The 13946-nt window shown below is 37.5% G+C and overlaps 1 protein-coding gene across 1 annotated transcript in view; it reads left to right on the top strand.

Annotated features, from left to right (window-relative positions):
* LOC126185121 (protein purity of essence) overlaps positions 1-13946 on the top strand; it is a 321301-nt gene that overhangs the window by 240222 nt on the left and 67133 nt on the right. The window contains 3 exon segments of the mRNA XM_049927939.1: positions 996-1154; positions 2776-2976; positions 10748-10967. Of these exon segments, the coding sequence (XP_049783896.1) occupies positions 996-1154; positions 2776-2976; positions 10748-10967 (580 nt within the window).

Here is a 13946-nt window from a genome sequence, read left to right as displayed (position 1 = left end):
ACCGTGTTTTGCATTTATAATGATAGATTTGTGATGTCTAGATTTGATTGTGACATCCTAAAATAACTCCAATTTACATAGAGTTGCTTCAATAGCAATGCCCCGACTGGGCCAGCCAGTAGGTTCAGAAACATTTGTAATATTTAGGATATGCTATACCACTTCTACAGAAAAGTCCTTCAGGCCTAAAACATCACACACATGTGGTGTGCATTGTAGCATTTGCATGCATTTCATATTTTACAAAATGGAGATGATGTGCAACAAGACGTACAAAGTAATGAATTTGTACATTTAACATCAGATGTAAGGTGGGGATTTACTACAACACATTTTCCCGATCCAAGTACCACTGAGAGAGCATAATTAACATTTGTGCTGTGACACTGAAGAACCATGTTTCAAGGAAATGACCCCAACTGTATCATAATGGGAGGGTACTTCATTGTGATGTTATGATATGAATCGAGTTGTGCAATATTTGGCTAAATTCTGTGTGACCTGTACTCCATACTTACTTGATATCCAAGACCTTGCACTTTCTGGTTGAGAATTAATAAAGGCAAGATTAAGTTGGAAAAAATCAGTAGTGCTAGATACTTTGTCAGATGAACAAAGGTCATCATCGTGTGTTTGAGACACACAAAGTATGCAAGAGGACTGCTTCACATCTCAAAATATCAGTGGTTTTCGAGAATGTTGCCAAATTCCATTCTTTTAGGTTATTTGAATACTTGGTAAGCCAGGAGGAGCAAAAGTTTCAGATTTTCTACGCATTGTAGTAGAATAATAAAAACCTGTCTTTGTTTCTTGGTCAGTTTTCATGTGATTGCTATTAACAACAGATCACATTTTTTTTTTCATTATAATGCAGCTGGTACTTCACATTCTTAACCATAAACTTATGCTCACTGTGTGTATATATTAATCATATTACTTCATTCTATGTTGTTTAAAATGAACAAGCCACTTATTATACCCTCTTTTTTTATTAGGATAAGACAGTGGACGCTCTGGCTAATATCAGCCCTAAAGAGGGAATCAATATAGTATTGGAAAAATATTTACAAGGAGATCCAAAATATTACTATGCCTACTGGTACATGCGTAAACCAGAAAAGATTGCAGATTTGTCATCAAGGAATCTAAACAAAGTAAGTACTGGAAAGATTATCTTGTATATATAGTGCTCTGCAGCTTTCATATATTCAAATATCACATTGGGGAAAAAATTCAAATAAAATGAAACTTCATCTTCAAATAACAACCTGGGAATAAGCTTCAGAACTCACCACCTAGTGTGATCAAGTACTTCTCATTCCTTATAACAAACCTGTGTTTATAAGCTAAACTATGATAAATGCAAGAAAATAGATGTAAAACATATGGGAACAAATTTCAAAACAAGATTCAGAGAACATGTGAATTTCATTAGCATGAATCTATCTTCACCAAAGCACAGAGACAGTGATATAAGACAATGCTTGTCAGTCCTACACGCCACCAAAGTACATTCCTTTGTCTAGATATTTTGTTAACACAAATAATTCAGTTTAGAAATCAAATTATATTTATGATATAAGCAAGTCAGTCACTATCTTTGGATGCAAAGCACATTGCCATTCACTGTTGTACATGCTGATTATCACTCCAAAATAATTAGATATTAATACACAAAGGAATTACAGACATTGGCTATGGGTGGACACTTATTTAAATCAATGAGGAAAGCTGAAAATTTGAGCCTGACCAGTATTCAAACCTGGGTCCCCTGCTTAGTAGACAGATGATCTGGCCACTAAGCCATCCGGACACAGTGGTCAGACTACATGGTATATAAAATTAGATGAACATTAATGGCAAGCGTCTTTGGCATGTGCTAAGCATCTAGTGTATGTATATCAAATACACTATAGGTAAATGTATCTTGAAAGATATTTTGTCTTCTATGTTGCCGATACCATTAATGATGGGCATGTGTACTCAGTATTAGTCTGACAGTGAACAAATAAAAATACATTCTGTCGATACTAGTCTGGCAATGAATAAATAAAAGTAATGTCTATCGCGTATGTGTGTGTGTGTGTGTGTGTGTGTGTGTGTGTGTGTGTGTGTGTGTAACACCATATTTTCATTAAGCTATGAAACCAAATTTGTGTTTCTTTCAAGTGAAAGGAATATAGTATAATTGTAATGATATTTTGGCCTGTGATGATATCCTGTGGCATACAGATGTGAACAAAGAGAAGTCTGTGTGATCCCGTAAAGTAGTTATACAGTTAAAAAAAGTAGAAAATGAGGGTTTCCCCATTGGGTACATAAATCAGCAGACTGATTATACCATCACTTCTCTATAAATTCACATTTCTCTAATTTTATTCCCATCATCGTTAAGTGAGATGTATTATGTGAAAAGAAATATATTTTGTGATGAATCTTGGAAGATATCCTTTCAGGATTTTTATAATAAGCCCTTCAGCTATGCACTCTAGCATAATATTTATTTTCACTGACAACAGAAGTAGAGCTCCCATTGTGGAAAAATTATTGTGTATGTGTGTGTGTGTGTGTGTGTGTGTGTGTGTGTCTCTCTCTCTCTCTCTCTCTCTCTCTCTCTCTCTCTCTCTCTCTCTCTCTCTCTCTCTCATCCTTTGTGATATACTGGGAGCAATTAAATTCCCTGTATTCGATTTTTCTATAGTTGCATAATCTAAGAGAATATTATATATTATGACAAAATGGTGAATTTGTTGTAATTACTTGCTTTGTTAACAGAATGAATGGAGGAAGATATACCTAGCAGAAAAATACTTTGGCCGTTGGCACCGTAAAGTTTTTGGTGAACCAGAACCCTTGTTGTTATGGGAAGGATCATGGTTGAGAAATGTCCTGTTCAATCCCTGCAGCAGATTAGCACGACAGGTTACTTGCAACATGCTTGAAAGTTTTTGTCAAGTAGCTGTACGAAAGCGAAAGGTATGTTAATAGTCAGTAACAATATTTCATTAAATCTCTCTGCATGAGGTGGACGAGATGACTCGCTCTGTGTTGTATTGCAACTGGCTTGAAACAAAATCAATGAATTGCATGCATATCTTTACTGCTTTCTCAACTAAGCATGTCCCAACACATCTTAGGTATGATTGGTGTGTGTAAGCAGCTTAAAACCCACCAGTAAATATATTGCTCTGCTTTCATGATATGCTTTTTATACAACAAAAGTGTCATAATGTGTTAACTCAAAAAATTAAAAAAAGATTTTTCAGTGCATTAGTTGGCAATTGGATATATATCATAAACATATTGTAGCTATGTACCTCGCAATACTGTGAGAATGTTTCATGTGATGTGAGTGTCTGCATAAATATTGCCATAAGCTATGCTGCATGCAGTGTGGTGTAATGGTTAATTCTGCAGGCTGGTGTGCTTTCGGGCACCAGTTTGAAGCTGGCCTCCATATTTGTTATTTAGTATATGTCATTTCTAGAATGTTCTCAAAATCTCTTACGTTTGTAAGGCTTGTATCTTCTGGAACAGTTGATCTTTTCTATAAATAGCAACATTCTTCATGCACGAGTTCAGTTTTGCTCTGGCTGTATGTTGATGTAATAATGAATGTGCTTTATCTGCTAAGTATTATATTTAATTGACGGGGCATCACTCTGAGTAACTAAACCTCTACAGAATACATGAAAGAATTGTGTTCAACCACACAAAGACAATGCCGCACTGCTATGTCTTTATGAAATGCCCGTGATGAGAATAATGCAGCTTAATGCCAGAAGCAGTAGGCCCGTTATTGCAAAACAAACAAATGTTGATGTGGAACTCGATGCAAATGTAATTTGCCCCAAGACCTATACTTCAAAGATGGTCAGCTTACATGCCTTCCTTTGGGAACAATAACAATTACTGGTGACTAAATGCCAGTGGTTGCCATGATAGTACTCTATAAAAATGTTGCAACCAAAGTAAGTAAAAACTGTGGTGAGCACATGGTAACCATAGGACCATCTGGGTCATAGCCTGTGTCTATGCACAATACTGTAACAGTATAGAACCATATGTACATTACACTAGGAACATTGCACAAAACAAAAGCCTTTAAGTATGTGCAGACATTAAGGCAAAGTCGATGTTATGGCACTCCAACACCACTACCGATAGAGAAAGTATGGGGTGGCTGTAATTTAACTTTCATTACTTGAGCCAGTGTAGATGGATAGCTCTTTACCATATGAGTATCCATCTTTGTAGGAATGATGTTCAGACTGTGGGTGGCAGGATTTGCAGTGTTAGTAGTGTTACTGTCACAACTTCCCGTTAAGCTTTGGTACTGGTGTGGTGACGTAGGGTTGAAACACGAGTGTCAGTGTGCATTACAGATGCAGATAGTCAAAATGGGTCCACTCAAGATGAACAGGGCTTCAGTCAAAGATTTTTTTATCAAAACAACAGCAGTAATGCTGTTGCTCTTCGAGAGAATCAACCCATTAAAGGAAAACAGAGAGGTCCTCTTTCCACACTGGAGTTGAAGACTAATTCAAATGATCAAATTAACTAGCAAATAGGGAATTACTCCTGGGAGAGACCGACAGCCAATAGCATCACAGTTTGTTGAAAAAATTACTGTTGCCGTGGTTGAGAATGCCAGACACAATGTGTGATCTTCACATTATTTGAACATTCCATGGTTCATTGGTGGAAAAATGCTATGAAAAATTGTGGAATGGTATCTCTTCTGCAGTTTCAGGCTGTTGTGGATGCAGATGATCATCACATTGGGCAACATTTGTAACCTTGAATGTAAACATGGTACACAATTAACAAATTTCATGTGAAAGTTAAAATTTGTTTCTTTCAGTGGTTTATTCATTATTTCTCTTCTGCACGTCCTTGCAAATGTGTCCACAAAGTTTCATTGTCTGAATATCACTAATTTTTCGTGAGAAACTCTCTCATGTGGCGAAAGTGTAATTATATCCACCCTGTGTGGTAAACAGTACACTAAAGAACAGGACCTACTCATTCTCAGCTACCACCTACCTTTCAAGGAATCACATGAAAGAAAACTAACATGGATATGTTTATTAATAATAAAGCTTGCACAGAAATAGGAGACTGGGCCATTCTTGAAGATTGCCAACAAAGTGACCAAAACGTAATCACAATAAAAACCCAGACCAGCAGTGCAGCAGATGATGTCTCTGAGATGAGACTCTTACTCCATAAGCAGACTGGGGTAGATTCTGAGAAATTGTATCAGATTAGCCTCTGCAAACTGCAAGCATGGACTACAAACTCCGTACACTGACTGAACTGACACAGACAGCACAAATAACAGAAACACCACACAAACAATAAACCAAAACAACACTCAAAAATCCCATGGTAGCTCAAGCTTACAATCCTAAGAAAATAAACAAGGCAACCTAAAAATTACTACCAGTGAACAAACAATGCTATAGAAAGGCAGGCAAGACTGGATATACACAGAGAGATGAAAAGTAGATACAGAACAGCCATTTTTCAGACAAAGAAATAACGATGGGACAGCTTTACACAGACACAATTACAGGAAAATGTATAAAGATTACCTTACAAAATTTCAGCGGAAAACATCAAAACCCCAGTGGCCTTTTCAGCTCTGCAACAAGATGGTGGCACTCAAATGCAAGGGTGGAGAGGCACTGCTGAATACTTACTCCAAAAACTCCTACCTGATGATCAAAATACAGCTGTACATATACGCACCAACCTACGACCAGAACAGCAGCTTTACTATGGAACTGAAACCATCACTTGTCCCTTTGTGCTAAAGGAGGTCACATGAGTAATCTGAGACTGAAGAAGAAATAAGCCCACTGGACCTGACAACATCCACTAGAAGTGCTACAACAGATCACGCTGCTTATTATCCCCTTTCCAACTGATTCCCTGTGGCAGGGGACAATACCCGTAGTGTGGAAAATAGCAAATACGTGCTCCTCATAGGCCTTGGAAAATCAAATCAATCGACAATGCAATAAATCAAGCAGCCTGCATAGTGGAAAACACAGTTCAGAAATATGTGATAGCCATAATGGTAGACATTGCACGTACATTGGACAGCCTCTGTTGGCCTTCTCTTTTTGCTCATCTAATGGATCTGCGGGTAGCACCATGCTGTACTGCAGCCTATGGAAGTAATATTGGAACAGGGTTGTTGAATGGCAAACGGAACCAGTAGTGGTCAAAAAACTCCATAAGAGATCCTCACAAGAACCAACAAGCATTCCCATCTTTTGGGATCTAGTGGTAGAACCTTTATTACATCTCATAAAGAGCATTCACTATGCTGACAGAATTACAGCATATGGCAATAACCTGTTCGTGGTAGTGTCAGCAGTCTCCCATGCACGATATGAGGAGAAAGCCAGTGGCATATTGCAACAACCGATGCACAAAAAATTAACTAACAATTACCTTGAACACAACACTTCGTCATACTTGAGCTTCTAATAGTGGACGAGCCTCCAATTTTTCTGCACAAAATCATGGAGCATTTTTATTTGCTAATTAGAATAGTTGTAAGAATAGAGTTAGGGGAATGTAAGAAGGCCGCGACAGTCTAAGTTCTTCTCCAACATACGGGAAAGATTAGGAATACAACACACTACTCCCAGCCAGAAAATGATACATTTACTAACCGGACATGGTCCATATCCAACATGCTTAAATCGGATGAACATCCATCTGAGCCAAGAATATGCATGTAGTGAAATTGGCCACCCCAAACATGGAATACCACACCTCATCTCTCATACACAGGTTAGATGACAAAGGATAGCAGACGACAACACTTATAACTTGCTTAGGAATCTAGATCAATGGGCAGACCTAGACAAAACAGTAGACACTATTTTGAGAGCAGATCTGCAGCGAGACGAAACATAATCATAACACTAAATGACAGTGATGATAATGAAAATAAAACATCACACAATGATATAGATGCAGAAGATAAGCCTGAAGTGTGCGCGCACACACACACACACACACACACACACACACACACACACACACACACACAGAGGACCAGCTGTTGTTGCTGAAGGGCCATTTAAAAAATTGTAATGTCAAATCGAAAGAAAGAAGATTGATGCAATTCCAAGGCTTTTCCTTCCTGTCATTGAAAGTGGCAGGCAACTATTTGATCTGCACTTACCTATCTTCTTTTTTTCTCTTCTACTTTACTGACATTTTTACTTATCACACACTGTAACCTTTAACTAATTTGCAGTTTCTGTTTTGTTTAACTTTCTTTTCAACTCATTATTATTTCCTTAATCAGTTTTTGCTAAAAAAATATCCTACTGGTGAGGGTCTTACACTGATGAACAATACAGTGGAATAATTTATGCTATTACATGATGAAAACTTTAGAATGTATGACATGTTTTAAAATACTAGGTCACAGGTCTTTGAATATGCAATAAATGAATAAATGTGGTTTCGACATAACTGTATTGTAAAATGACTATGCCCACTTTCAGATAGGGTTGTACAATGAAAGTATACATGACTGAGCAGTATGTTCATTGCACAGTCATCCTGATTGTACAAATGCTACTATGATGTGTAGATACAAAAAAGGTGTTCATGGTTAACATACAACTTCTCCCATATCCATCATAGGGTCTTGGAAGACAGTGGTGAAACAACAAGAGGCATCCTTCTGGATTTCTTACCCTCTGTACATAAAGTTTCTGTTGAAATTATACATCATAGCTAGACTGAATGTATGTAGAGACTAAATAGTCTTTACCCCATTGTTCCTGACTGTGCACGTGTGTATCAGCGCCATTTTTTGTTGGTCCAACAAATACTGTGGTTTAATTGTTCAAAATACATCGATACTCCACAAACCCATTTAAACTCGTGAATTTTCCATTTGAAAATGGTTCTCAGTAAGAATGAGAGCTGATAAGCCTTCTTATGAGTTCTGATCCCTCTGACTTTCCCATCATTATCATTTCATGAAATGTAAAATATCCCCAATCTCCATGATGCATGTGGCATTCCTGTAGTTTCTGCCAGTGTAGTTTAATGGGTAACTCCATAATGCTCTTGCACTTACTAAATGAAACTTTGATTAACTACGTTTTGGGTCTTCTCAAATTCCTCTATTAATCCTATCGGTAAGGGTCTTACACTGATGAACAATGCTCAAGAACTGTTCTAAAGAGAGTTCTGTATCCACTATAAAAATGAAGTTGCAACCATGAGACATCAAGTATTCTGTAAACATTTCATATCTAATCAGTGATCTTCAGTTTCTGATACAATAATGGTTTAGCCATGAGACCCATATACGAGAGCTACCATGGCTATGTCTTTCATGATTATACACTTGCATGAAAAGGGATAGGTGTCTTATGGCACTGTGACTGCTGATCATCTTGTGCATTTGTCCTTCATATGTAATCAGAATAAATTTCTGCTATCAAAAAATAAAACAGAAATACAGAGAGAGAAACTTTTCTTTTGTTGATTATTGAGATAAATTCACCAACGAAAGTATGGCCAATATATGCATCTGCCATTGCCCATCTGAGATTGAATCTCTAATAACATCTCTGTCATTGGGACACTAAACTCGCTCCTTTTTTCTTTCTCATGGATGGTAGTTATCTGTTGATGTAAGGGTAGACCATCTCCTGCTTCCAATATAAAGTGAAGTATTATATGCCAGATAGACACACAGAAAGTAGGACTCTGTCATTTTGTGTGCCTGGTTGCCACCTAACACATCATTGGAAAGGTCACTGTTAAGCTGTTCTTCCACTGTTCTGCAAGTCCATAACTGTTAAGAGAATTCAAATAGCATTTTAATACATGAACAGTGTCTATAATGTAAGCAGTTGTGTTGGTGTTGATTTGAACCAAGCGGAGTAAAAAGAATGTGCTAATAAAACTGGATCACCAAAATTTTAGGCTCTTGAATTTATTGGTACACAGCAAACCTGTCCAAAGGTGTTTCACATCATCATCATCATCATCATCTTCTTCTTCTTCTTTCCATTTTTTGTATAAATAAATTATGTAATAACGACTTTAAACGGTTTAAATGAGACAAAGTTGAGGATATTTCCAAAAGTAATCAAAGTAAATATGGATAACAGTGTTAAACAAAAAAAAATGTATTATCATAAGATCAGTTATACCTGTCATTTAAAGTTGAATAATACCTTTCAGTGCTGTGCTACGATTGTCGTGAGTTAGTGCTTTAAAAATTCATCACCAACCCCTTCCCGAATGCTTCATATTGCTTGCTGTTAATTGCACATTTCACTTTGCTTTGCATACTTACTTTGAACAGTGCGTCTAGCAAATTGTATTTAACATTATTTTCCAGCTTTTGCTGTTGTACAATGACAACATTCCCCTATTGTACTAAGAAGTAAACCCATTCTGTTATAGTAAAAACCCATTTTTACATTCCCACATTTTACGTTTCCTTCTTTTTACATTCACTTTTGTCGGTCACAACAGAACTCCTATTACCTCAATACAATGCTTTCCTGTCACTAACAATTCTGTGGTACATTTCCCACATTTTAAGTTTTCTTTGACGTTATCACGATCTTTAACACTGATTTTCATACAGATTTCTGCAAAAAAGTGCATCATATTCCTGCTCAAAGTCAGCCTTGGAAAAAGCCGAAAACACAGACTATACACAAAGTTATTGATCACATAAAGCAGCGTTCGCACAGTAAGCCAGATTTTCATTATCGGCGTGTTGCATCATAGTCCCTGTATTATAGGTATGTTGTGTTGGGAAGTGCGCAGAAGTATAAATATGCTGAGTCACTGCCTTAATGGTAATCACAATCTGACAATAATGACTCTAGTAGGTATCTTCTTCTGCTCACGGTGTTGTAATACAACAGTTTTAATTTGATTGCACAGACATGTATACAAATAAACACCACTTGTGAAGATGGCCCTCTCCGTAATAGGCCATCATGAATAGTTGTTACTTCTGCATGAAATACACTAATCCACACTAGGCATGCAGTCTTATGTTGGTACAACATGATATCAGTCGTAAACATTCCTCCTCAAGATGCTCTGTAACATAACGACAATTTCTGCCCTCTTTCTCACCCTGGATGTCTCTGAACCGAGGGACCACCTTGTTGGCAACAAGCTTTGTATTTTGTGCTTATTGTTCTATGTTTACGAAGACTACCAACTTAGTGCTTTAACCAGTATTGTGTTTCAAGTTTTATGTACCATAAGTTTATAACAGTTATCAATAATAAGTCTCATATTAGAACATGAATGCCTTTTTAGTGTGGTTTCATGAAAGAGATGAGTTAATTGATGTTAGAAAGAAATAAAAACAATTATGTCAGAACTTTTAAAAAAGTACAATTTGTTTTAATTTCATAATTTGAGCATTATAAAGAGAATGACAGCAAGAGTAATTTATTCATTTTTGCTTGTTGTTTTTCCTATTCTTTCTTGTATTTTACACTTTCCTACATGTTACATGTTTTTGGGCCAGTCCACTAAAAAGTGTGTAAACAGGGTTTTACTGTATGTGGAAATCAAACCTTCAGGTGGAATTCATCAGGCTGCAGGGAGATTCCGTTGGTTAAGTATTATGAACTAGTATAGTAAGGGCTGTTTAATGAATACTCAACTTTTATCTGTACTAAATATTTTGTTTGCTGATCATGTTGTCTTTATGTTGCAGATAATTGATCTCTTAACAGCATATCTTCGTGAACTTAGTACTGCTGGAGAAAGTGCTGCTGAATATCTCTCATTGTATCAGTCCTTAATTCAGCCTCCTCCATGGAAAGAGTACCTAGCGTTGAGAGGCATATTAGTACACATAGCTGGCCTTCTTACACAGGAGATTGAGGAGCTACATCACCTTGAAGAGACTACTCTAACTTCGAACCTTTCTCAAGGTACTGTAATGGATGATCCTTGCTGTATATTGTCAGTGCACATAGTTTCGATTTGCGAGAATCACCATAAACTATAATTAGAGATAAATTCCATGTTAGATATTATTGACCTCCACATCCATAATCTTCAAACTACAATTTGGTATATATTGAAGTCTCTTAAATAATAATAATAATAATAATAATAATAATAATAATAATACTAAGGGGTTCATTGTTTTCAATTTATGGATGGTGTGTGGGAATAATTATTACTTATCTGCTTCTGTGCATGCTGTTATTAGTGTAATTTCATCTCCATTAATGACCTGTACAGGGCTTAAGAATATTCATATTTTTCTACACTCTAAAGTGGTTTTCGAAAATTTTGCAAGTAAATATTCATAAGGTATTTTATGTTTTTCTCAGAATGAATGCCATTTCAGATTTGTCAGTGTTTGCATTACACTCTCTTCTGAAATGAACAAGCCTACAACTATCTGAAGATGGTATCTGTTCTTTTGGACATGTCCGAAAGAACAGATCTTGCAGCTCTCAAAGAATGAAATCCAGACCATTGTGTGCCAATGTGTGCCCTGACTGCGACTCTAACCCAGGATCTCCTGCTTACATGGCAGATGCTCTATCGGACTGACTCATGAGGACACAGAAGATAGTGCGACTGTAGGGACTTATTTGTGGCATGCTACATTTGTGGCACCTCTGCCCACTATACTCATCACTCGTGGCAGCCAGTATACTGATTCCCGTAAGAGTTTGAGCAGTGTGAGTGCATCCACACTGAAGATCATTGGCTGGTAAGTCTTGTTAATATGAAGATGGGATCTGTTCTTTCAGACATTACGGGACACACATTTTCAACTGTCCCCGTTGATATTTATCAACGCCTGTAAGCAGCTAATGGTCTGGATTTCATTGCAATTTATTTTTTTCCAAAACTATTAATGTTGTGACCCTCCCCCCCCCCCCCCCCCTACTCTTTTTCCCTTAATATGAATGCAGTGAACAAGGTGACACAGTGAGTTAGCGCTGGACTTGGATTTTGGTGGAGTAGCACTCGTATCCCTATCTAGACATTCAGATCTAGATTTCTTTTGTTTTGCACTAAATCAAGTAATGTGAATGCAGGAATGGTTTCCTTCAAAATGGCACACATACGGCCCTTTCATATTCAATCAGTATTCCACTACAGGCTGTTAAAGTTGTATTTAAGCAATTTCTTTCATAGACGTAACGTAGTTTCCCAACATCCTACCAGTAAATTGAAGACTAATATTATGTTCCCCTATACATTACCTGTGTAATTATTGCACTGTGTGTATCTACACATTGCCACTCCTATTCCTGTAACTTGGTTGGCTCCATTTGTGACCCCTTGAGTCTGTACTTCAAAATTCATGAAATTCACTATGTCACTTTGTGTTTTTGTACCAGGTTGGTACAGTGCCATAATTTACTGTTTGTTTCAAATAGTTTTGTATAATAATGCTTCTCCATAGCTGTAAAAGATCAGAGATGGCAACTAATACACTGTAAGAAAAAGAAGCCTCATCGCGAAGGAACTTTCCAAATAGGACAAAAATTGAAAGATGCGATTTACATGTACAGGCAAACAAATAATTACAATGTCAGAAGAATGATATGATTATTCAAGAGAAACAGCTTCACGAATTTAGCAAGTCAGTAATGCATTGGTCCACCTCTAGCCCTTATGCAAGCAGTTATTTGGCTTGGTACTGATCATATTGTTGGATGTCCTCCTAAAGGATAACATGCCAAATTCTGTCCAATTGGAACATTAGATCATCAAAATCCTGGGATTGTTTGGAGGGCCCTGCTTATACTCCTCCAAATGTTGTCAACTTGTGAGAGATTTGTTGGCCAAGGTTGGGTTTGGCAAGCACGAATATAAGCAGTAGAAAATCTCACTGCGTGCAGGCAGGTATTATGTTGGTGAAATGTAAGCACAGGATGCCTGACCTTGAAACATACTGCTGTGTTCTAAAGGTGCCACAGATGATAACCGATGGGGTTCTGCTATGAAAAGAAATGGCACTCCATACCATCACTCCTGGTTGTTGGTCTGTATGGCAGGTGACAGTCAGGTTGGTACCCTCTGCTGTATAGGTCAGCTCCAGACACATCTTTGCTGGATATCAGGGCTCAGTTCAAAGCAGGACTCATCACTGCAGACAATTCTGCTGCTATCACTGAGATTCCAGGCCAAAGACATGTCTGAAATGCCCAGAATGGCAGTGGGATACCAACCTGTCTGCCGCCATATGGCCAATAGTGCTCAGAGCCATTTGTCGCCATATGGCCCTGACGCCCAAGATAGTCTGGGGTGCCATTTCATTTCATAGCAGGATCCCTTTGGTTGTCATCCAGAGCACAGTAATATGTCAATGATATTGTATGCCCCATTTTGTTGCTCTTCACATCAAACCATCCATGATTTACATTACAGCAAGATAATGCCCGACTGCACATGGCAGGAGTTTCTACTGCTTCTCTTCACGCCTGCCAAATCCTACCTTGCCTAGCAAGGTTACCTGATCTCTCCCCAACTGAGAATGTTTGTAGCATTATGGGCTCAGGATTATGTAATTTAGCACGCCAGTTGGACTGAATTTGGCATGATATCACTCAGGAGCACATCCAACACATCTTTCAGTCAATGCCAAGCCAAATAACTGCATGCCTAGGGGCCAAAGATGGACCAATGCATTACTGACTTTATCAATTTACAATGCTCTCTCTTTGTATAAAGCATCCCTTTTCTGAAATTGTTATCATTTGTTTGTCTGTACATGTACATCACATCTACCAATTTCCATTGCATTAGGATAATTCCTCCATGGTTCGTCAGTCTTTTAAAGCATATCATCCAATAAGTAATTAATGTATAACATGAACTGAAATAGTCACACCAACTTCCCTGTAGTACACATAAACTTTTCTCTGTCTGTGAATAGCTCT

The sequence above is a fragment of the Schistocerca cancellata genome, chromosome 4 (genome assembly GCF_023864275.1).
Source record: "Schistocerca cancellata isolate TAMUIC-IGC-003103 chromosome 4, iqSchCanc2.1, whole genome shotgun sequence".
Lineage (NCBI taxonomy): Eukaryota > Metazoa > Arthropoda > Insecta > Orthoptera > Acrididae > Schistocerca > Schistocerca cancellata.
Note: the sequence above shows the minus strand (reverse complement) of the source record. Positions and strands in the feature narration are given on the sequence as shown.